Source organism: Sapajus apella, unplaced genomic scaffold, assembly GCF_009761245.1.
Source record: "Sapajus apella isolate SASKATOON/1434 unplaced genomic scaffold, GSC_monkey_1.0 scaffold15, whole genome shotgun sequence".
Classification (NCBI taxonomy): domain Eukaryota; kingdom Metazoa; phylum Chordata; class Mammalia; order Primates; family Cebidae; genus Sapajus; species Sapajus apella.
In genome coordinates this window covers 33,268,966-33,292,224 of record NW_022436955.1, presented here as the reverse complement: position 1 = coordinate 33,292,224, position 23,259 = coordinate 33,268,966, and the positions used below count along the sequence as shown (strand labels likewise).

General features: G+C 55.0%; 2 protein-coding genes and 2 long non-coding RNA genes across 7 annotated transcripts in view; 1 reads left to right on the top strand and 3 right to left on the bottom strand.

The window, feature by feature from the left end:
- Positions 1 to 226: 226 nt before the first annotated feature.
- On the top strand, positions 227 to 3,433 carry LOC116555813 (5-hydroxyisourate hydrolase-like). Its single transcript, XM_032284793.1, has 4 exons — positions 227 to 357; positions 772 to 911; positions 2,509 to 2,644; positions 3,161 to 3,433. The coding sequence occupies exons 1-4, from the start codon at positions 298 to 300 to the stop codon at positions 3,248 to 3,250; spliced, it is 426 nt and encodes a 141-aa protein (XP_032140684.1). The 5' UTR covers positions 227 to 297; the 3' UTR covers positions 3,251 to 3,433.
- Positions 2,201 to 23,259, bottom strand: part of GAS8 (growth arrest specific 8) — a 25,766-nt gene continuing 4,707 nt past the window's right edge. Inside the window, exons 3-11 of one of the 4 annotated variants that reach the window (XM_032284789.1) lie at positions 20,574 to 20,771; positions 17,108 to 17,314; positions 13,528 to 13,582; positions 12,643 to 12,848; positions 11,868 to 12,035; positions 11,414 to 11,500; positions 8,260 to 8,469; positions 4,634 to 4,699; positions 2,201 to 3,947 (exon numbers count right to left, since the gene is read on the bottom strand). In XM_032284789.1, the coding sequence (XP_032140680.1) occupies positions 3,798 to 3,947; positions 4,634 to 4,699; positions 8,260 to 8,469; positions 11,414 to 11,500; positions 11,868 to 12,035; positions 12,643 to 12,848; positions 13,528 to 13,582; positions 17,108 to 17,314; positions 20,574 to 20,771 (1,347 nt within the window). In that variant the 3' untranslated portion in view covers positions 2,201 to 3,797. Of the gene's footprint in view, positions 3,948 to 4,633; positions 4,700 to 8,259; positions 8,470 to 11,413; positions 11,501 to 11,867; positions 12,036 to 12,642; positions 12,849 to 13,527; positions 13,583 to 15,642; positions 15,802 to 16,128; positions 16,148 to 17,107; positions 17,315 to 20,573; positions 20,894 to 23,259 lie in introns of those variants that run through there. The other 3 variants (XM_032284790.1, XM_032284792.1, XM_032284791.1) reach the window with 3 other exon arrangements.
- On the bottom strand, positions 17,845 to 18,514 carry LOC116555815. Its single transcript, XR_004270690.1, has 4 exons — positions 18,502 to 18,514; positions 18,174 to 18,439; positions 17,913 to 17,947; positions 17,845 to 17,882 (listed from the first exon to the last, which is right to left on the bottom strand). It is a non-coding gene; the product is annotated as an uncharacterized LOC116555815 (long non-coding RNA).
- LOC116555814 lies at positions 18,640 to 20,564 on the bottom strand. The gene is made up of 3 exons (XR_004270689.1): positions 20,140 to 20,564; positions 19,468 to 19,538; positions 18,640 to 19,325 (listed from the first exon to the last, which is right to left on the bottom strand). It is a non-coding gene; the product is annotated as an uncharacterized LOC116555814 (long non-coding RNA).

Below are 23,259 nucleotides of genomic sequence, written 5' to 3'. Positions count from 1 at the left end.
CCCCGGCCCCGCCCCGAGGCCGCCCCGCCCCCGGCCCCGCCCCGAGGCCGGCATGCCCCGCCCCGGCCCCGCCCCGAGGCGGCCCCGCCCCGACCCCGCCCCGCGCCCCCGGCCCCGACCCGCCCCCCTGTCCTCGACTCCGCTCCGGGCTCCAGGTCTGTGCACCCGATTCTCCACCAGCGCCCCTTCCTGGGCAAAGCCCCGCCGGGGCCCTCCTGGTGGGCACGAGGTGGTCCGGGGCGGGGTGACGGCCCCACCGTTCCCTCTTCCCGCGGGCGTCGCAGTCGGTGGGGCAGGATGAGCTCCGGGGCCGCCCCGCGGCTGCTGCGGCTCCAGCGACACCTGGACCCCCCGGAGGTTAGTGGGCCAGGCCTGGACATGCCGGGCTCCTGTCCCCTCAGCTGCCTAGGGCGGGGCTGAGCGTCCAGGACCCAGGAAAGGGGGCGGAGGAGAGAGCCCAGAGACCGGAGGGGCTGGGGGACGATGGCCCTTTCGTGGAGGGCGTGGGTGGGAGACGGGGTCCCCAGTGGGGCGGGGCAGCGGGGTAGCGGGGGACTGGCCGGGAAGGGTCGGGAGGCCCGGGTCCGCTGTTGACGTTTGGAGCCTCTTCAGCTGACTAGGCAGTTCCAGTGACCCTTGCCCCCTGTCCCCTGGGCACTGGGAGGACTGTCCGGAGGGCTGTTTACACCTTACAGCGGGTGTGGACGCAGGATTGGGGCGGGTGGGCACAGGGCCCCAGACGCTCACCCTGGCCTCCTTCTCCTGGCCTAGCGCAGCAGCATGGAGCCCCTGGGCAGCCCACTGACCACCCATGTGCTGGATACCGCCTCCGGGGTCCCAGCCAGAGGCCTCTGCCTCTGCTTGTCCCGGCTGGAGGACCACAGCCAGCAGTGGATGCAGCTGAGGACCAGGTAGGCGCGAGACGCTGGGAGGGGGGGGTCCTGCCTGAGACAGATGGCAGGGGCCAGGGAGCCAGGCAGTGAGGCTGGAGAGCAGCGCTGACCGCTGCTGACCCTCCACTCCCCACAGGGTGCGGGGAGGGGCGCAGGGCTCCCTCCTGCCTCTGTCAGCCCGTTTCCTCCTCTGAAAATACGGAAATGAGGAGAGGTGCGGTTTCCTCCCACCTCCAACCTCAGGGCACTGAGGCCTGATGGGATGGGAGCGTTTCTGCCGGTTCCTGGCAGCTGTGCCGGGGTGGGGGTGGGTGGGTTAGGTGAGCCCTGAGGGGAAATGGAAGACTTCACTGTCTGTTAGCCCTGTGCCATGCAGTAGCTGGACGCTGCTCTTTCCATTCTCCATACACCCTGAGGCCAGCACCATGATTACTCCTGCTACAGCAAGCCCAGGTCCGTGCTGGGATTCCCAGCCAGGCCTGAGGGCACCGAGCCCCTCAGCCTCCATGGGGCCTTGCCCACTGCCTCAGACACAGGCTACGAGGGCACTTCCCAGGTGGGTGTCACCCCCCCAGACCTTATGGCCCCTGCGTGGGATGCAGGCCCCTCTCTTCCAGCCAGAAGGGCAGGGCTGGGCCCACAGGATCAGGGTGTGCCGGTGCCACTCTTACAACTTCATTTGACCCTTCACAAAGGCTATGGCACTAATTCCTCCAGGTCCCACCTGAGGATTAGGGGAGCACCATGCGGGCTACGCGTCTCATGGAGGTTCCCCATATACTCACATGCTATCCTTTTTTTTTTTTGAGATGGCGTCTTGCTCTGTCACCCAGGCTGAAGTGCAGTGGCACAATCTCAACTCACTGCAGCCTCCACCCCACAGGTTCAAGCAGTTCTCTGCCTTAGTCTCTCTAGTAGCTGGGATTGCAGCCAAGGACCACCACACCTGGCTGGTTGGTTTGTATTTTTAGTAGAGACGGGGTTTCGCCGTGTTGGCCAGGATGGTCTTGAACTCCTGACATCATGGCCTCGCAAAGTGCTGGGATTAAAGGCAGGAGCCACTGCACCCAGCCTGCTCTCTCTAATCATAGCAGAAGTGCACACTTTAAAGACCAGCTGGCAAGAGCGATGTGAGGTTTTCCGGAGGTGACTGTGGGCAGAGCCACAGACGTTCAGGACCCTGACAAGGCACCCGGGCACACGACGGGTGTGCTCCGTGCAGTGGACAGGCCCACCCTGTGCTGAGGGTGTGGTAGTTATTGACACAGAAAGCCACACACAATATGTTCAGTGAAAACCACAGCTTATAAAATAATACAAATAGCATAATCCATTTGATGAGTTAAGTTTGTCAACAAATATGCCTAGAGAAAATCTGGAAAAATATACGCCAGCTCTACGGTGGTCACTGCTCATGGGGTAAATTATGGGAGCCTCTTCCCTTTTTCTTCTCTGTGTTGATTCCCTAAAGACAGTGCTGTGGGGTCCTGACTGCTCCGGAGCTGCAGGCCAAGTCCCACTGTGTCTGCTCACCCAAGTCTGCCAGGTGGGGTGCAGACCCAGGAAAGCTGGGGTGGGGAGCTCATCTCCCTCTGTACCCTCATCCTCTCCTCAGCTACACAGACCCAGATGGCCGCTGCCCTGGACTCCTGACGCAGGACCAGATGAAGGCAGGCACCTACAAGCTCACCTTCGACACTGCGGCCTACTGGAGGAAGAGGGGGCAGGAAAGCTTCTACCCATACGTGGAGGTGAGCGCCCCAGTGCACTGGAGGGCTGAGGTCTGTGACTCACTGGGACCGGCAGGTCAGGTCCTGCTGGCCAGCATCCTTTAGGCAGTGGGCAGACTGGTCCTGGATGGCGGTAGGTGGGTAAGCTCACTTGCTTTGAGCTCCCAAAAGAAAGGTTTCCAGGCAGGAAGACTCTACAGGACACACCCATCGCTGACCTGCCCAGGGTCAGGCTTTATGGGGAGACTGGGCCAGGGTGACTCATCCCCTCTGTTGATAGAGGTTTTCACCTGAGCCACCTCCAGCTCTGTGCCTCACCTCACTGCCTCAGCCTGCACTGCGGCCGCACAGAATCATCTGCCCTGTCAGGCTGTGGCTGCGCTCAGGGCTGTGGCTTCTGAGGAATGTTCCTCTGGTGGGGAGGGTTCACCCCATCCCAGACCCGCAGTCGGCTGCTGAACTCTCCCAGGCACGGTGGGGCTAGACAACCAATTTGCTGCCGCCCTCTTACCCTCTCCCCGGCCTTCTCCGCCTCAGGTTGTTTTCACCATCCCCAGCGAGGCCCAGAAGTTCCACGTGCCCCTGCTGCTGAGCCCCTGGTCCTACACCACCTACCGAGGGAGCTAGAGCCAAGCCAGGCAGCAGGCCACCTGCCCCTTCCCACACTTGGGCTGTGCCACCCCCCAACCTCAACAGAGTGGGCCTGGTGCTCATCAGGGCACACCAGGGTCACCCACTTCCTAGGGAAGTCCTGCAGATTCCCAGTGGGCAGCTGTGACTCAGGTGTCAATAAAGTCACTGCCAGCACCCACAAAGCCGTCCAGTCGTTGGGTCAACAATGGCGTGAAGACAGGCAGCACACTGTGCCCAGCCCCAGGTGAGCGCAGGGCCCTCTGGGAAGGTCCTGCTGTCTGTGGTTGGAGGTGCCCAGGGAGCAGGCCCAGGCACAGGCTGGACATGCACCCAGCGAAGGAAGTGGCGGGGACGCCATGGGTGAGGGTCCTGCAGGCAGTTCTGTCCACGGAGCCAGGCAAGACGATGGAAGGACACGTGAAAAGCTTTCATTTGCTGATGATGAAATCTAAAACACTTGTTGTCCTTGGTGTGAAAGTGGGTGTCATCTAGAGAGAGTTCCGAGGCTGGCTCTGGGGGCTGTGCCCCCCCAAAGGGGCAGCTACGTGGGGGTGCCCACCAGTCCCGCAGGGCCCTGGCCTATCGTCTGCCTGATCACAGCTGTCTCTAAGGGCTTGAAGCCCACATTGTCCAGAGGGATCCCGAAGGCCAACAGCTTCGCCTCGTACGTGCGCAGCAGGTCATTGTGGGCCTGTGGGGACAGGGCAGCGTTAGGGAGCCGAGGGTCCACTCCCAGGCCCACCAGAGCTGAGGGTCCCCGCGCCCAGGCCCACCGGAGCTGAGGGTCCCTGCGCCCAGGCCCATCAGAGCTCAGGGTCCCTGCACCCAGGCCCACCGGAGCTCAGGGTCCCCACGCCAAGGCCCACCGGAGCTGAGTGCAGCTCCGTGGAGGGGCAAGCATCGTGAGCCTCACAGTGTAAAAGGATAAAGCCAAAGTCATTTCCTGTGTGGGAGACATCACCCCGTTCAGGTGTCACACAGGGAGAGGCCGTCACTATTCCCATTCCACAAATGAGGACACAGAGGCAGAAGGCAAAGACACTCGGGGCAGAGCTGTGGTCTGAGAGGCTCTGCCCCTGGCTGTGCTCTGGCCCCTGGGTGGACGTTCCTCCCTCAGGTTCTTCACGCCCTCCCTACCCAGAGGAAGGGGCTGACCAGGGAAGGGTCCAGGTGCCCCCACATCCATCCCAGTAGATACATGGCCTAGATGACAGTGCTGCGCCCCAAACCAACAGAATCCAGCTGCCCTCAGCCATGACTGCACCCTCACGTGGGGACAGTGATAGCTGCCTTGTCAAACGAGGTACAAAGTGGGCACCAGTGGGGTGCTCAGAGAGCATCTGCATTTAGAACAGGCTGGCGCCGAGGGAGTTGTACCTTACAGACCCGGGCCAGCTCATACTGCAGGTCCTTAATGGTGCTGTTCTTCGATTCCACAACATCCTGAGGAGACAGAGGTGAGAGTTTGAGACTCATTTTTGACTGAAGCAATGGGGGTGGCCTGGGGGCTCCAGGCTTTCCTCAAAGACCCGGGGAATAACAGCCTGGTTCGATGGTGCCTCCATCTACACAGGGTTTTCAGCAGAAAAAGGCCTCCAGGGGTTGAGAGAAGACACGGGAGGAGCAGAGAACAGGGAGCCACACATCTCCATAAAGAAATGGTCTAGGCCGGGCGAGGCAGCCCACACCTGTGACCTCAGCAGTGTGGAAGGCCAAGACGGTGGATCATTTGAGGTCAGGGGTTCAAGACCAGCCTGGCCAACATGGCGAACCATTTTTTTTTTTTTTTAATAAAGACAGGGTTTTACCATGTTGGCAAGGATGGTCTTTAACTCCCAACCTCAGATGATCCACCCACCTTGGCCTCCCAAAATGCTGAGATTACAGGCGTGAGCCACCACATCCGGCCGAAACCCCTTCTTTACTAAAAATACAAAAATTAGCCAGGCGTGCTGGCTCACACCTATAATTCCACCACTTTGGGAGGCCGAGGAGGGCAGATCACTTGCAGTCAGAAGTTTGAGACCAGCCTGGCCAATGTGGTGAAACCCTGTCTCTACTAAAAATACAAAAATTAGCCAGGTGTGGTGGCTCACACCTGTGTAAACCCAGCCACTTGGGAGTCTGAGGCACAAGAATCACTTGAACTTGGGAAACAGAGGTTACAGTGAGCTGAGATTGCACCACTGCACTCCAGCCTGGGCAACAGAGCAAGACACAGTCTCAAAAAAAAAAAAAAAAAAAAAAAGTCCAAACCCACAAGAAATGCAAATGAGGTGACGGCAGGCAGCGTGAAGCCACACACAGAGACTGTCCACTGAACACCACTCACGCACTGCTTACGTGTCTCGAAGCTTGTGAATGTATTCTCCCACTTTTTCCTAACAAAAAAACTGGTCTTCAGCAGCGTTGGCCTGCCCAGATGTGGGCAAGGGTCTCACCACATGGCCAGGCCGGGGGCTTCTTGGGCTACTGCCTGTGGCCACCACTGGGCCCGGCCTAGCTTCAGAGCCATCTCTACCACCCACTGACAGAGCAGCCCTCACACCTGCGCAGCCTGCAAACAGTGTCCCTGCCGGGGCCTCTATCACTTCGCCAGAAGATTCCTCACTTAGAAGTCATGGTAACAATGACCAGGAAAGGAAGAGCTGACCCACATTTGGCTCCATGCTCACCCTGGTGTGTGGGTACAGCAGCAGTGACCCTCATCTCAATGGTTTAGCAGCCAGCCGGGTGCAGCCTCAGCCAGCTGGGAACACACCTCCTCCTCCTTCCAGCAGTGTGACCTCACTCCCTCACCTGCCTGTGCTCACAGCACCCAGTGCTGAGCAGACAATCTCAGTCTGCCTCTGGCCCCGATGAGACCCCACTCGTACGGCCTCACTCCCTCAGGCCCTGAGAGCCAGGCCATCCCAGATGACCAGGGTCCCACAGGCACCACTGCCCACTAGGCCAGGACCCACAGTTCCCCAGTGTGCAAACACCAAGCCACCTTGGCCCCTCCCAGCCCCACCTGTCAACCCAGCCTCTGGGCAGCTCTCAAACCCTCTGCCCATCCCCATTCTGTGCTGGCCCCAACCTGCCCCCTCCAGCCCTTTGATCCCCAGCAGTGGCAGAGTAGGCTCTGTCCAGTTCTTCCATGGTTACCAACGGGCCTGAAACAGACACAGCTGACAGGCCTTTCAGAACCAGCCCCTGAGTCTTGCATCTGTCCAACACCTGGTGCCCCCAGGGCAGCTCAGCAAGGGGCTCCAGCCTGGACGACAGAGCGAGACTCCATCTCAGAAAAAAAAAAAAGAGATTAGCTGACTTGAATGAGGTCAGCCCTCGGCCTGATGTCGGTGGTGAGCACATGCATTTGTGTTCAGCTCAACTGCGTGTGGACCAATCACCTTAAAAACGCCATCTGGAGGCCAGGCACGGTGCCTCACACCTGTAATGCCAGCACTTCAGGAAGCCGAGGTGGGTGGATCACGAGGTCAGAGACTTAGACCATCCTGGCCAACATGGTGAAACCCCATCTCTACTAAAAATACAAAAATAAGGTCAGGTGTGGTGGTGCGCACCTGTAATCCCAGCACTTTGGGAGGCCAAGGCGGGCAGATGACTTGAGGTCAGGAGTTGAAGACCAGCCTGGCCAACATGGTGAAACAGTCTCTACTAAAAATACAAAAATTAGCCCGGCATGGTGGCACACGCCTGTAATCGCAGCTACTGGGGAGACAGAGGCTACAGTGTCAAGATGGCACCAGTGCGCTCCAGCCTGGGTGACAGAGCAAGACTCAGTCTCGAAAACAAAACAAAAAAATACCACCTGTGAACGTTCTCAGGATAACAGATGCTTCCACAGTGAGGAAGCCTCGAGCCGACGCCCCAGGCATCTATGTGCTGAAGGACGAGCCCAGCACAGCAGCAGAGTCAGACGGCGCACAGTGGCCCCGAAGGCTGCGTCTCTGTGACCAGCCAGTCTCCCTCTGCGGGGCCTGGTGGTGAAGACCTCACGACCAGATGTTGCAAGCTCAGGGGCAGCAGCTGGGCCAGGAGCATGCGTCATGCATCTTGGAGGGCCCCGAGGAAGCCACAGGCTGTGCCTCAACTGGCCAGGATTCCAGTGTCAGAGACCTTTGCGCCCTGTGCCTGTTCCTTCTGTGACTTTCCCTAACCAGGTCCAGGGAACAGAGGCCAGGCCCAAGTCCAGAAGCTAGACACAGGTGTGAGGCGCCTGTGAGGCAGTCTGAGGCTCCAGCATCCTCCTGATGCCCCAGGGCATGCCGCCTCTCCCCATGGGGGGCCCAGGCCTCATCTGTTTTATCCCGGGACACCCTAGCAGAGCAGCACCATACGTAACCATGACACAGAATGATGGAATGGTCCGGGCTATTATTAAACCTCATGTCCCCAGTACCTGCAAAGTGGGGTCAGGGTCCCCAGGCTCCCATGACCCTGCACTTACCATGTCTGTAACTGCCCATGTCCTAACCCAGCCCATCTCAGGGCCTCCCGGCGCCCTCTCTGTCCCAGGATGGGGGTGGTGCCTGGGCTGAGAGCTCGGGAGGTGCAACCATCCTCCAGGCCTGTATCTGGGTCTGCTGTCACCAACGGAGGCACTCAGGCCCACAGAGACTCCACGTGGCTTTTCCACTCCCACGCCCATTGTCAGGCTGCACTGAGATGACTAGAGCCTTAGGTGCTTGGAGGAGCCAGGCCTGAGAACCGGAGTGAGCAGAGACCCAGGAGTAAGGACGTACCGTGAGGTCACACAGGATCCGGGGAAGATCAAGATGCGAGATCTCATCAGCAGAACTGATGAGAGGAGACCGCCAGCTAAGACGGTGAGGGGCATCCACGCCACTCTGTTCTCGGGCCACAGGAAGCCCGTGAATGCCCCCGCCCAGTGGTTGACCGAGGGGTCTGTGCCTGTCCGAGGAGGCACAGCACGGAACGGAAGGGTCCTGCCATGGGGAAGAGGCCGCCCACTGGGGCAGCTCACCTCAAGGGCCTACCTCGAGCTTGCGGGACACCAGCGTCAGGGATGCAGGGTCCAGGTTGGAGGCCGCCAACACCTCGTTGAACTGCACCTCCTTCTTCTCCACGGCAGCGCTGAGGGCCTGCAGCTTGCGCTCTAGCACCAGGTTCTTAAAGCCGGTCTTCTGCTGCACCTCCTGGATGGCAGCAGTGAACTTCCGGTAGAGCTCATCCCGCTCCTGCTGCACCTGCAGGGACAGCGCTGAGTGGGCTGTGAGGCCCCTCCCCTGGGGACATGTTACTGGGGAGAAGCTGCCTCCCACCTCTGCCCCCGTCCAAACACGGTGCCTCTTTCTATGGGAGGTGGCTTTCCGACAGTGCCCACCCCCACAGCACCGAGCCGGTTGTTGTCCACACTGCCCACACCCTGGCCCTCTGTACAGCTGTCCACACGGTGGAAGGCAGGAGGAGAACAGCGTAAGCCTTCCCCTCAGGAAGGTGTCTCTAGAAGCCATGAGTCCTGGTAAGAGCTGGAGCAGCCCCACCCTGAAAGCCACTCTGAGCTAGGGCTGTGGGTTCAGCTAAGACGCGGGGTCCAGGGCATCCAGCAGGCAGAGCTGCAGGTGGGTCCCCATGGAGGATGCGCTCTCCCACATGCTGCCTGCCCCACAAATGGAGCCAGCTGCCTGCCGACCAGTAAAACCTCTTTTTCACCTCCTAATTTTTCTAGGAATTGTGTATTCTAAACAAATCCAGACTTTGTCGAAGACTATAAAAAAGTGAACAGCCTGAGTTGACGCGGTGGCTCACGTCCGTCATCCCAGCACTTTGGGAGGCTGAGGTGGGTGGATAGCCTGAGGTCAGGAGTTCGAGACCATCCTGGACAACATAGTGAAACCCCGTCTCTACTAAAAATACAAAAATTATCGGGGTGTGGTCATAGGTGCCTGTAATCCCAGCTACTAGGCAGGCTGAGGCAGGCGGATTACTTGAACCCTGGAGGCAGAGGTTGCAGCAAGCTGAGACTGCACTACTGCACTGCAGCCTGGGCAACAAGAGCAAAACTCCATCTCAAAAAAGTGAACGCCTTAACCCCAGTTCCCAGAGGTCACCATTGTGAACACGTGGTGTGACCCCTTCTAGAATGTTCTCTACAGATTTAAAAACATTTACGACTGTTTGGAAGAAAAACGGACCATGCTAAAACACCACAGCTGTTTTCAAAGCCACAACCTGTGATACCTGCAGCACCTCCAGGACAGCACCTGGCCCTGCATTCCTTCTAACTGGTGTCACAATTCCCCAGATTTGCTGAAATCCAGTTCCTTGTCCATAGGCATTAGACTGTAAGTGCCTCTGGTCTCTATATTTTGCTGACAAATTTGAGCTCTCGGTTCTCTAGGAAGAGACACTGACTGTGATAATTTCAGGAACTACGTCCAAATAGAAGAAAATATGGCAGGGAACAAGGCTCCAACCCAGGCACGTCTCTGCTCTCCTCTTCCTAATAATGTCCACTCAAAACCCACAGCGGGGAGGAAGGGTCCCTGTCTAACACAGCAGTCCTCCGGGTCTCACCGGCTGCCTTGCAGATGCCCTTTCGCTGAGCCATGCAAACAGGGCTGTAACTGGGAGCTGGCACAGCCCAGCAATGCACGTCCTGCAGGACCCGAGGCACCTCTGAAGGTGGGTCTAGATCTGACAGACAGACGGGATGTTCCTGAGAGGCCAACCCCACTACAACCGTCTGCGTTCATAAATATCAATTAAGTTGGAGAACAGAAACGGCACCCATCACTGCTGCTTAAGGTAAGATGCTCCGGCCACGCAAACCACAGACAAAGCCTGAGGGGCCCAGGGTGCTGGACCGGTCCTTGGCCAGAACTTTGAAACTGCACAGAGGCAGGGAGTGTCCAAGGACAGAGACAAGACCCAGCATTTAGCACTCACTGGAAATCTCATAAGTGCACGCTAAATGAGATGTTTCCCATCCAATCCCATGTGCACAGGTTTAAACCTGCTAGATCTGGTACAGGTGAGGAAGGATGGAAATGGCCCCTCCAGCACCCTGGCAGATGTGTGAATCAACGGCCCTCTGGACAGACGATCAGAATCCTCAACACAGAGCCCCAGACCTGACAGTCCCACTGCTAGGAACTGGCTTTCCTAAGAAGCAATCTTACACAGGTGCACAAAGACAAATCTATTGAGGCAGCCATGCTTACAACAGCAGAGGATTAGAAACATAGGGGCTTCAGCTACATGAGCGATCAAACATTCACGAAACGGAGCGCCATGTGGCTGAGAATGAGACCGCTTCCTATTTGCAGCCTGATACACTGTGAGATTAAAAAGTAAGCTGTGCTTATGCCTGATTCTGTGTTCGTAATCCACAGTCACATGCACACTAGAGCATCCAGGAAACCAGGAAGGGAGCTCACAAAGCTCGCCAGTGTGAAGACCAGTGCTGAGCAGCTGGAGACTCATTTTTTTTTTTTTTAAGATGGGGTTTCACCATGATGGCCAGGCTGGTCTTGCACTCCTGACCTCAGGTGATCCACACACCTCAGCCTCCCAAAGTGCTAGGATTACAGGCGTGAGCCACCGCGCCCGGCCTGGAGACTCATTTTAACTTACTCTTCAGACCCCATGACTTCTTTACAATGAGAAAGTAACAGGTTAGTACTTAGAAACACACACACATGGAAGGTGTGCTGAAGGCGCCAGGCCTCCTTCATGTGCTCAGACGGGAGCTCTTAAGAAAACTAAAGTCATGTGTGATCCGCTCCCCACGAGTCCCCAGGCCTCCTGCAGGACACGCATGTGAGTCATGTGTGATCCGCTCCCATGAGACCTCAGGCCTCCTGCAGGACACGCATGTGAGTCATGTGTGATCCGCTCCCATGAGACCTCAGGCCTCCTGCAGGACACGCATGTGAGTCATATGTGATCTGCTCCCACGAGACCCCAGACCTCCTGCAGGATATGCATGCAAAATAGGCCACAGGTTTTTGCCTCTTAGAAGCTATGGGATGAGTTACAGCTTCAGAACCCAAAAACAAGGTCAAGGCACCTGAAGCTGTTCCAGGAGCCAGGGCAACAAGGAGAGCCCCGTCCCTGGCTGGCAGACAGTGGCCTGTCGTGACCCATCACTCCCACTGCCGGGGCAGGGCCAGCCTGGTGCCCACTCACCTTGGTGAACCGCTGCTCTAACACTTCGTGTTCCCACTGCAGGTCTTTCAGCTCTTTCTCTGTGACTTTTAAACGTGCTTTTGTGCACTGTAGAAAAAATAGGGAGTAGGGATAGAAAGCATTCAAGATTCACAGTCATCAGGTAACAGTCTCCTGGGAGATGGCAAGGCCAAAAACCATCGCCGTTAAGACCAGGTTCCAGGACACCAGCAGCTGAGCCCCGCCAGGGCAGGTCAGTAGCATGCGGTGAAGATGAGGGCCTGTCTCCAAAACACCCCCAGACTTGACTTTCCCCAGAAAACAAGGCTGAGAAAGGAGAAATGCCAGCCTCCCCATCTCCTTTCCTGCCCTGAAGGCCAAGCCCCACGTGGAGCCTCAGGGATCCCCGTGATGTTCCTTCCTCCCGAGCTGAGGCTGGTGCCAAGGAGGGGGATGATTCCAGCAGGAAACTCACAAGCAGGATCTGCTTGTCCTTCTCGTAGCTCACGAGCTGCTTCTGCATCTCACCCATCTCCTCGCGAGCCTTCTGGAGAGGGTCTGCCAGGCGCTTGTTCTGCACAGACACCTCTGCCATCTCCTTCTCCAGGTGGTCTTCCTTCTTCCGCATGTCCTCCATTTGCTCCTGCAGGCACAAGCACAGGCCTGGGAAGGGTCAGCAGGCAGAACCAAAGGGGCCATGGCTGCAGGGGGAGCCAGGGGGCCCTCCTGCCCACAAACAGGTCCTGAGGCCACATGCACGCTGGCACTTAGATCCCCGCTGTAGGTAAAAACACAGTATTTCTGCAGTTGCAACTTATTCTGAGTTTTCTGGGAATGCAGCTTCCACGCAGATGGAGGGACTACACTTTGTTCAAGATTCCACCAAGGGCCGTGGCCTCTTGTAGAAAATCCTATCACTGCCAGCATGTGAGTGATGAGGACACCTGTCCATGCCAGCCACAATGAGTTACCCACTGCAGTTCCACCAAGCTTTTACAAATCAATTACACTTGATTACCTCCCCTCTCACTACGGTGAGGAACTATCCTGACAGCTTTTAACAATACGTATGGACAGGTTACATTATTTAGGAATTTCAATTAAGGACGCTAGAGGGGCACTGTGAAACAATCTTATGAAATGGGGTGTGTTGGGAGAAGGGCTGGGGGCCGGATCCCCAGGACTCTGCAGCCTACATCCTAGCACAGGCAGAGTATCTCCCCGCCCCCACCTCATGCGCAGCACCTCACCTTGAGGGAATTGATGAGGGCCAGGTTGTTGAGGGTGATGTCGTTGTAGTAGTTCTTGATGTCGGTGAAGGCCTCCTCGTGGCGCTGCATCAGCGTGTTGATCTGGCCGTTCTTCCTCTCCTCCACTTCGTGCAGCTCGGTCTTTCTCCGCAGATCAAGCTCGTCCCTCAGCATCTTCATCTTCTTGTCATACTTGGCCTCAATTTCTGAAAGGCAGCAGCAAATAGCAGCTTAGCAAGGAAGAAGGTGCCCCTACGACTACCAAACAGGGAGCCTGTAAACAACCCCAGACGCCCACTGTGGTCAGGACTGCTTTGCAAGCAAGCTCTGCAGGAGAACAGAGGGCTTTCGTGCTTTCTGCGGGTGGCTCCTACTCAGCACACATGCCACTGTCCACCTGCCTTTGCCAGTGACAGGCATTGCTAATCGCTCCCTGCACTGGGACCGCCAACAGCTGAATGTCAGCTGACCCCAGGGAGCGTAATCAAGGCCCGTGTGGCCATCCAGACACAGACTACAGGCTCTTATTAGTAAACCAGACAGGCTTCTGAAATTGGAGCCTTCTCAGACCAGGAACCATGGAGAAGACTATTTTAAGAATGCTGCCCACGGCACTGAGTAACCACCACCTGCTGATAACTCCTGATTTTAGCTAGGAGTGGGAAAGTGTGTGATAATCACAGCCTCCCAGACTCACATGAAAGTAAGTCGTTCTGGGATTCTGAGTGGGTCCACTGACCTTGGAAACTCCCACATTCTTTCCCTTGCATGCTTGGGCTGTTTTAATCTACTTTGTGTTCCCTGAGTTCACAGGCTCTGGAGATAAGTTCCTTTCTGATGGGGGCTCTGGCACTGCCCTGCACAATGAGCATGGGGGAAACTGACCTCGAACTTGCCTCTCAAAATCATTCCGCAACTTGGTGATCTCCTCAGTGTGTTTCTGCACAGGGGAAAAGAGGCCATTACTAGACAGCCAGACACAGAGGAAGCCGACTCCCTTCAGGCTGACCCTAACCGCCATGAAAAACCCAGCTCAGCAAACCTCATTCTGCTGCTGGTTGCTGGGTTCTCTGCTCCTCCAGGTTCATGGAATATGCCCAGGATAACATGGTTCTGGTGCCCTCCACATTTCCTAACTCACTTCCCTCAACTACATCACCTCTCAGCTTGAGAGAGAACATGAACAGACACTGTGAGCACTGAACCCAGCTTCGTTCCCTTGCCAAGCCATCCCACAGCATGGAGAGCAGCAGCCACATCCAGAGAGCTGCGGCATCTCTGCAGGTCCTGTGTGCAGCTTCCAACCTGCTGCACTGTTGCCGAAACCAGCATTTTAAAAGTATTTTAATAGGCTGGGCATGGTGAATCATGCCTGTAATCCCAGCACTTCAGAGGCCAAGGCAGGAGGATCACTTGAGGCCAAGAGTTCAAGAGCAGCCTAGGCAACACAGCAAGACCCTCTACAGAAAATTTAAAGATTGGGTGTATGTGGTGGCACATGTCTATAGTTCCAGCTACTTGGGAGGCTAAGGTGGAAGGATCGCCTGAGCCCAGGAGTTCGAAGCTGCTGAGCTACAATTGTACCAATGCACTGCAGCCTGGGAGACAGAATGAGACCTCATCTCTAAAAATAAATATATATTTTTTTTAAACAAATAATTTGTATATATTTCAATAAACATTATATATTAAAATTTTGAATAAAAAAATTATTTTTTTTTCCTCAAGACAGAGTCTCGCTCTGTCACCAGGCTGGAGTGCAGTGGCGCAATCTCAGCTCACTGTGACCTCCACCTCCCAGGTTCCAGTGATTCTCCTGCCTCAGCCTCCCAAGTTGCTGGAATTACAAGCACGGACCACCCCACGTGCCTGAAAATAGAAAATACAGTGGCGCAATCTCAGCTCACTGTGACCGCCTCCCAGGTTCCAGTGATTCTCCTGCCTCAGCCTCCCAAGTTGCTGGAATTACAAGCACGGACCACCCCACGTGCCTGTAAATAGAAAATAAACTAGAAAATAAAATTTTTGTGTTTTTAGTAGAGACAGGGTTTCACCATGTTGGCCAGGATGGTCTCGACCTACTGACCTAGTGATCCACCCACCCTGGTCTCCCAAAGTGCTGGGATTACAGGCTTGAGCCGCTGCACCTGGCCACTGATTTTTTTTTAAAGCAGTATTTTCATCCAACAGGGAACCCTGATTATGTAACAATACCACTTCCAGGACCCGGATTAAGACCAGACAATTCTGGAGGGTTCAAGACTCCAGCACCCTCATGCTTTGCTGCAAAGTCAGCAGTCACCAAGTTTCTTCCAGATTCAGTTGAGGCTCAACTGCTTCCAGGCATGAGGCAAATATGTTAGGCTCCTTGAGACCAGGCACAGTGGCTCGTGCCCACAATCCCAAGAATCTGGGAGGCCGAGGTGGGCGGATCACCTGAAGTCAGGAGTTCGAGACAGCCTGGCCAACATGGTGAAACCCCATCTCTGCAAAAATACAAAAATTAGCCAGGCATGATAGCAGGTACGTGTAATCCCAGCTACTTGGGAGGCTGAGGTGGGAGAATGGCTTGAATCCAGGAGGCAGAGGTTGCGGTGAGCCACGATCACACCACCGCACTCCAGCTTGGGTGACAGAGCGAGATTCCGTCTCCAAAAAAAGAGAAGGAAAGAAAGTCTCCTCTACCCAGCACCAGGAAGAACCTTTGAAGACTAACCTCAGACACATGTCTCCTCCACCCATTCTCAGAGTGCAGTGGACTCCCCCAGGTCTAAGTCCCAGTCCTCACCCGGCTTTCGAGGTGAATAAGCACAGACCCCTCTCCCCTCAGCGTCCTCCTTCTGTTCCTCTGGGCCTTCCCACTGGCCTACCTCTCTCCCCGCTGGTCACCTACTTGTACAAAACTGTACCCCTCCTCTCCCCACTTTGCTTTCTCTGTGTCATGTGTCCCCACCAGATTCTCTGTTTTATCTGACACATTTATTTTGTCTTCCGACTCACCTGTTGCCTTTCTAGACCATCAGCCCCGGTCAGGCAGGCATTTTGCCAGAGATCAGATCAGGACCTAGCAGCTAATGGACGCTCAGCAAACAAATTCCTTCCTTTTTTGTTTTGTCTCACTCTGTCACCGAGGCTGGAGTGCAGTGGCACGATCCTAGCTCACCACAGCCTTGACTTCCTGAACTCAAGGGATCCTCCCACCTCAGCCTCCCAAGTAGCTGACACTATAGGCATTGCCGCCACACCCGCTTATGTTTGTTGGTACTGTTATTTGAGACGGAGTCTCGTTCTGTCGTCCAGGCTGGAGTGAAGTGCTGCCATCTCGGCTCACTGCAGCCTCCGCCTTCCGGTTTCATGCAATTCTCCTGTCTCAGCCTCCCAAGTAGGTGAGACTACAGGCACCCACCACCATGCCCAGCTAATTTTTGTATTTTTAGTAGAGACGGGGTTTCACCATGCTGGCCAGGCTGGGCTCAAAATCCTGACCTCATGATCCACCCGCCTCGGCCTCCCAAAGTGCTGGGATTACAGCCCTGATCTACCTCCCCAGCCATGGGTTTGTTTTGTTTTGTTTTTCTGTAGAGATAGGGTCCATCCTGCTGAGCAGTCTAGGGAAAAAGAAAGGAATCAAAAAAAAAAGAGAAAAAACAAGATAGGGTTCAATGATTTCACCCAGGCTACTCTCAAACTATTGGCCTCAACCGGTTCCCCCATCTAACCCTCCCAAGTGCTGGGATTATGGGTGTGAGCCACCGAACCAGGCGCACAAATCAATTTTAACAGTGCCCTGGAAACTCCCAGCTTCAAAAGTAAAAATCAGCACAGCTTGTGTGACAAACCATCACAGCTGCCCAAGGGCCGACACACTGGACATTTTAATGGTTGGTTCACTTTCTACTAAACGCCAATGACACTATTCTCTAGGAAAGTACCTGGGCATCATGTGTCAGCAGCACATCAAAGACCCTGAGCTGGATTTTTCTTCGGGGATGTCAATTTTTTCCTCAGGGCTGAGACAGCATTGTGCACTTGGCCCCAAAATGGGGTTTGTTTGGATACACGCTTGAAATATACAGCTAGTGCTCGACTTATGACCACGATTGGTTCCGACAGACCGGTCGTAACACGATTTGGTCGTAAGTTGAGTAGGCTATATGCACGCGGAGATGGTAGTGCTGCTGGAAGCTGGTCCGCACTGTCGTATGCCCAGCTGGGCAACGTGTGCGCTGCCAGACGTGGAGCAGTCGTGGCTAGCAACTGTGGTCGTAAAGTCGAATGGTCGTAAGTTGCATAGGTTGTAAGTCGATCAATACCTGTATATATATTTCAACAAACTAAAAAAATGCAGGAGATCTTAGGTAAAAATATGAATTCCCAGTTGCTGTTGAATAAACCAGAGTTCATGCAGCACTGGGCTTGCGTCCCCAACAATCTGTCAGCCCCCACGTGCCCCCATCACACCTACCAGCCGCAGGTTCTTCACCACCACCTCATTGGCCAGCTCCTGTTCCTTGAGCTCCACCTTCAGCGCCCGCATATCCTTGCGCAGCGCACCCTCCTGCGTGTGGTGCTCCTTCTGTGCCAGCTTCATGATCACGGTGCCCTCAGCCTTCATCTCTGTCAGGTTGTTCTGGTGCTCATAGAGCAGGTGCTTCACTTTCTGCTTGTACACCTGCAGGGCAATGAGAGTACCACCTGCTCACCTGCACCACAGCTACTCACCTACACACCTCCTCACCTGCACCACACCTGCTTACCTGCACACCTGCTTACCTGCGCATCTGCTCACCTACACACCTGCTCACTTACACACCTCCTCACCTGCACACCTCCTCACCTGCACCACACCTGCTCACCTACACCACAGCTATTCACCTACACACCTCCTCACATGCACCACACCTGCTCTCCTACGCCCTACCTCCTCACCTGCACCACACCTGCTCACCTGCACCACAACCACTCACCTACACACCTCCTCACATGCACCACGCCTGCTCACCTACACCATACCTCCTCACATGCACCACACCTGCTCACCTACACCATACCTCCTCACCTGCACCACACCTCCTCATCTGCACCACACCTGCTCACCCGTATACCTGCTCACCTGCACCACACCTGCTCACCTGCACCACAACCACTCACCTACACACCTCCTCACATGCACCACACCTGCTCACCTACACCATACCTCCTCACATGCACACCTGCTCACCTACACCATACCTCCTCACCTGCACCACACCTCCTCATCTGCACCACACCTGCTCACCCGTATACCTGCTCACCTGCATCACACCTGCTCACCTACACCATACCTCACTTGCACCACACCTGCTCACCTACACCACAGCTATTCACCTACACACCTCCTCACATGCACACCTGCTCACCTACACCATACCTCCTCACCTGCACCACACCTGCTCACCTGCACCACAGCTGCTCACCTACACACCTTCTGACCTGCACACCTGCTCACCTACACACCTGCTTACCTGCACCACACCTGCTCACCTGCACACCTCACCTGCACCACAGCTGCTCACCTACACACCTGCTTATCTGTACCACAGCTGCTCACCTACACACCTGCTCACCTGCTCACCTGCACCACACCTGCTCACCTACACCACAGTTGTTCACCTATACACCTCCTCACCTGCACACCTGCTCACCTACAGTACAACTGCTCACCTACACCATAGCTGCTCACCCACACACCTGCTCACCCGTACACTTGCTCACCTGCACACCTGCTCACCTACACCACAGCTGCTCACCTACACACCTGCTCAACTGTACACCTGCTCCACACCTGCTCACCTACACCACAGCTGCTCACCTACACACCTCCTTACGTGCAACACCCGTGCTCACCTACACACCTGCTCACCTACACACCTCACCCATACACCTGCTCACCTACACCACAGATGCTCACCTACACACCTGTTCACCTGTACCCCTGCTCACCTGCACCACACCTCCTCACCTGTACACACGTACTCACCTGCACCACACCTCCTCACTTACACACACCGGCTCACCTGCACCCACCTGCTCACCTATACCATACCTCCTCCTCACCTGTACACACCTGTTCACCTGCACCACACCTCACCTGTACACACCTGGTCACTTGCAACCACCTGCTCACTTGCACCCACCTGCTCACCGAACCACACCTGCTCACCTGTACATACCTAGTCACTTGCACCCTCTTGCTCGTCTGCACCAACTGCTCACTTTCATGCTTCCTCACCCGCACACACCTGTACACACATGGTCACTTGTACCCACCTACCCACCTGTACACATCTGTATGCACCTGGTCACTTGCACCCACCTGCTTACCTGCACCCACCCGCTCACACCTCCTCATCTGCACATACCTGCCCCACCTGCTGACCTGCATCACCTCCTCACTTGTATTACCTGTGCCATCTGCTCACCTGCCCATACCTCCTCACCTGCACACACCTGCCCGCTTGCATCCACCTGCTCAACTGCACCATCTGCTCACCTGTCCATACCTCCTGACCTGCCCATGCCTCACCTGCACACACCTGCTCACCTGAGCCATCTGCTCACCTGCCTACACCTCACCTGCCCATGCCTCACCTGTACACACCTGCCCACTTGCATCCACCTGCTTACCTGCACCATCTAACCACCTGCACCATCTACTCACCTACCCACACTTCCTCACCTGCACACACCTCCTCACCTGCACACACCTGCTCACTTGCATCCACATGCTCACCTGCACCATCTGCTCACCTGTACCCACCTCCTCACCTGCACACACCTCCTCACCTGCACACACCTGCTCACTTGCATCCACCTGCTCACCTGCACCATCTGCTCACCTGTACCCACCTCCTCACCTGCACACGCCTCATCTGCACACACCTGCTCACTTGCATCCACCTGCTCACCTGCACCATCTGCTCACCTGTACCCAACTCCTCACCTGCACACACCTCCTCACCTGCACACACCTGCTCACTTGCATCCGCCTGCTCAACTGCACCATCTGCTCACCTGTACCCACCTCCTCACCTGCACACACCTGCTCACTTGCATCCGCCTGCTCACCTGCACCATCTGCTCACCTGTACCCACCTCCTCACCTGTACCCACCTCCTCACCTGCACACACCTCCTCATCTGCACACACCTGCTCACTTGCATCCACCTGCTCACCTACCCATGCCTCCTCACCTGCACACACATCCTCACCTTCACACACCTCACCTGCACACAGCTCCTCACCTGCACACACCTGCCCACCTGCACCATCTACTCATCTGTACCCACCTCCTCACCTGCACACACCTCCTCACCTGCACACACCTTCTCACCTGCACACACCTGCTCACTTGCATCCACCTGCTCACTTGCACCATCTACTCACCTACCAACGCCTCCTCACCTGCACACGCCTCCTCACCTGCACAAACCTCCTCACCTGCACACACCTCCTCACCTGCACACACCTGCTCACTTGCATCCACCTGCTCCCTTGCATGACTCCTCACCTGCACACAGCTACAGATGCCTGTTCACTTAAGCAAACCTGCACACTTGAGGCAGAGTCAGACACCAAGGCTGGGAGGTGAGGTGCATCCCCAGCTCACGGGGTGCTGAGGGGCAGAGCTGAGTTGCAAACAGGCCAGCCTGCCCCCAGAGCCCATGCTCCTTCCACGTTGTGGAGGCTGCATGTTAAACCTCAGGACCTGCAGGGTCTCTCCTGACACTGGAGAGATGAAGTGTCTCTCCCTCGGCCTCTTTTATAAAAAACGTCTTTAGGGCTGTGACTCCCAAAGCTGAGAACAGTGTCCCACCCTCACCCTCAGGGGGCCCAGCTCTTCTGTGGCTGTGTGGTGACCAGGTGGGCACGGGCAGGCTGGCCCCACTCACCTTGATCTCCACCTGGTGCCTCTCCTCGGCCTCTTCCATCTCCCGATCTTTGTTCCTGAGCTCGGCCTTCTTCTCCTCCAGCTGCCTCCGGGTGATCTCCCAGAAGGTGTGGATTTTGTCCCGCTCCAGCTGGAAGTAGTTGCGCTCCTCCCGCTCACGGTCCAGCTCCTCCCGGATACGGCCCACATGCTCCTCCACCTGGCCAGGTGCAGTGGGTCAGGTGAGCACTGGGCAGGGGCCCGTGCATAGCAGAGGGGCAGGTGGCCGGAGAAGGGCAAGGAAGAAAGAGGGTGGACCCATTTTCACCTAAAATTAAACAGCTGAACATAAAAAGTTAAGATGTAAAGCTAGGAAGCTCCAGAGACAGAATACATTGAACAAGTGGCAGAATTCTCTTCCATTTGGCCAATAACATAAAATAACTATATCCTTTCATCCATTTCTGAGAATTTATACCTAATGAATTTCTTAAAAGAAATATAAGAGCTTGTTGCTGAAAGATATTACCGACACCATTATTACAAGAGCAAAAATATTAAAGAGGAAACAATCTGAGACCAATGTAAACAGGGAATGGGCTAGAGGTCGCGGCTCTCGCCTGCAATCCCAGCACTTTGGGAGGCCGAGGCGGAAGGATCCCTTGAGCCCAGGAGTTTAAGCCAGCTTGGGCAACATAGCAAGACCCCATCTCTGCAAAAAAAAATTTTTTTTAATTAGCCAGACGTCATGGCACACGCCTGTAGTCTCAGCTACTGGGAAAGCTGAGGTGGGAGAGTCACTGAGGCCCAGGAGGCTGAGGCTGAAGTTAGTCATGATAAAGCCACTACACTCCAGCCTGGGTGACAGACTGAGATTCTGTCTCAAAAAATAAACAGCCAGGCATGGTGGCTCCCAGCATTTTGGGAGGCCAAATCGGGAGGATCTTTTGAGCCTGAGAGTTGACCAGCCTCGGCAACATGGCAAAACCCCATCTCTACAAAACAGAAAAATAAAAATTAGCCAGGAGTGGTGGCACGGGCCTGTAGTCACAGCTACTGGGAACACTTTGGGAGGACGATCACTTGAACTTGGGGGCTCGAGGCTGCAGTGAGCCGTGATCGCACCACTGCACTCCACCCTGGGTGACAGAGCAGGGCCCTGTCTGAAAACATAAATAAATGAATACTGCAATGGTTGAAAACTTAAGAGTGTATCAACTGGGAGAAATACCACATTACCCAAAAAACAAGTATACAATGAGGTAGCAACATTTAAACAAATTCATATAATGTTAAATGAAAAAAAAATTACCTTTAAAGGTACAATGTTAAGCAAAAAATATACAAGACCAGCAGACTCCTCACCCTCAAGAGGGTTCAACTGCAAATCTGCAAATAGGTTAAAAAAAATGTAGGACAGGCTTCCAGCTTTCTGGGGAGCCCATTTCCCTTAAGAATCAGTTATTTTCTGGGCACAGCCCCAGGCCCCTCCAGCCAGGTGTGCCCAGGTCACCTCCAGCCCTACCCTCTGCCTGGACCCTAAGGAAGTCTTCTGAGTCTGTGGCTCCGTGTGCCATGTGCAGTGCAAGGCTCTGCCCAGTGGGCTACACAGCCACTGCCACACAAGGCCTGTCTCCACAGGGAGGCGGCAGCAGCTCACATGCTAGGACAAGGCAATGTTCAATCCACTCTCCACCCAGCAGCTCCAGACACCTTTTCTGAACACAAACCTCACCCCATCACCTCCTCGCTCAGCCCCCGGCTTGAACTGCTCGTGCTTTCCCTGCATGTAAAACACGGCCATTCTTTAGCATGGTTCAAGGACCTCTGCCCAGCTCCAAGTTCAGGTCATATGACTCTTCCGTAAGTCTCCTTCTATTTATTTTTTATCTTAATACTATCAAAAGAAGGTAACAATTATTACAATAACACATGAGCTGACACAGCACTCATGTCAGAGGCTCATGGGGCAGTCATCCATCAGGGCAGAGGCCAGAGGCTGCACTGTGCTCGCCAAGGCCTGCAGGTTTCAGGAGCCTCTTAGGTAAAACTGTAATTACATAATTATGTTCTGTAGCCCTTAACTGCATCCAAATGAAGAATGGACTTGAAATAACTCCTACAAAGAAACTATAGAAACAACACCTCCTCCCCAAAATAAGCATAGCCAAGAAGAAAAAGGCAGCCCTGATGGGACTTATATCAAAAACAATGATGATCAATCAGGCTGAGATGTGATTTTAAGTAACTCACCTTTCTTTTAAAATCTTCCTTTTTGAGATAATGTTTAATTGTGAATAAAATAAAGGTGAATGCTACGTGTGTGTGCTATGACGGGTAGATTGAAAGAGAATACTCAAAATTAAAAATAGCTTTTAAATCAGAGAAACTTGTCCTTCCAAATTCCTACTGCCCTATCAAAACGTTCTATCATGGGCTCTGTTGCCTTTTTGAAAACACACAGTCCACGTGAAAGCTTTGCAGCTGATCAGAATTATGGACCAGGCTGGAGTGCTTGTCCTGGCTTGCACAAAAGAGTAGATCCACATGGTGAGATGGACAAATGGTACAGCCACGTGAGAGGTTCACATAGGAACCCTGCGTGGCGCCCACCCCGGGACTAGGCCACTGCCGGCTTGGCTCACCTGACCCTGAGTGGCACCCACCCACCCCGGGACTGGGCCACAGCGGGCTCTGCCCACCTGACC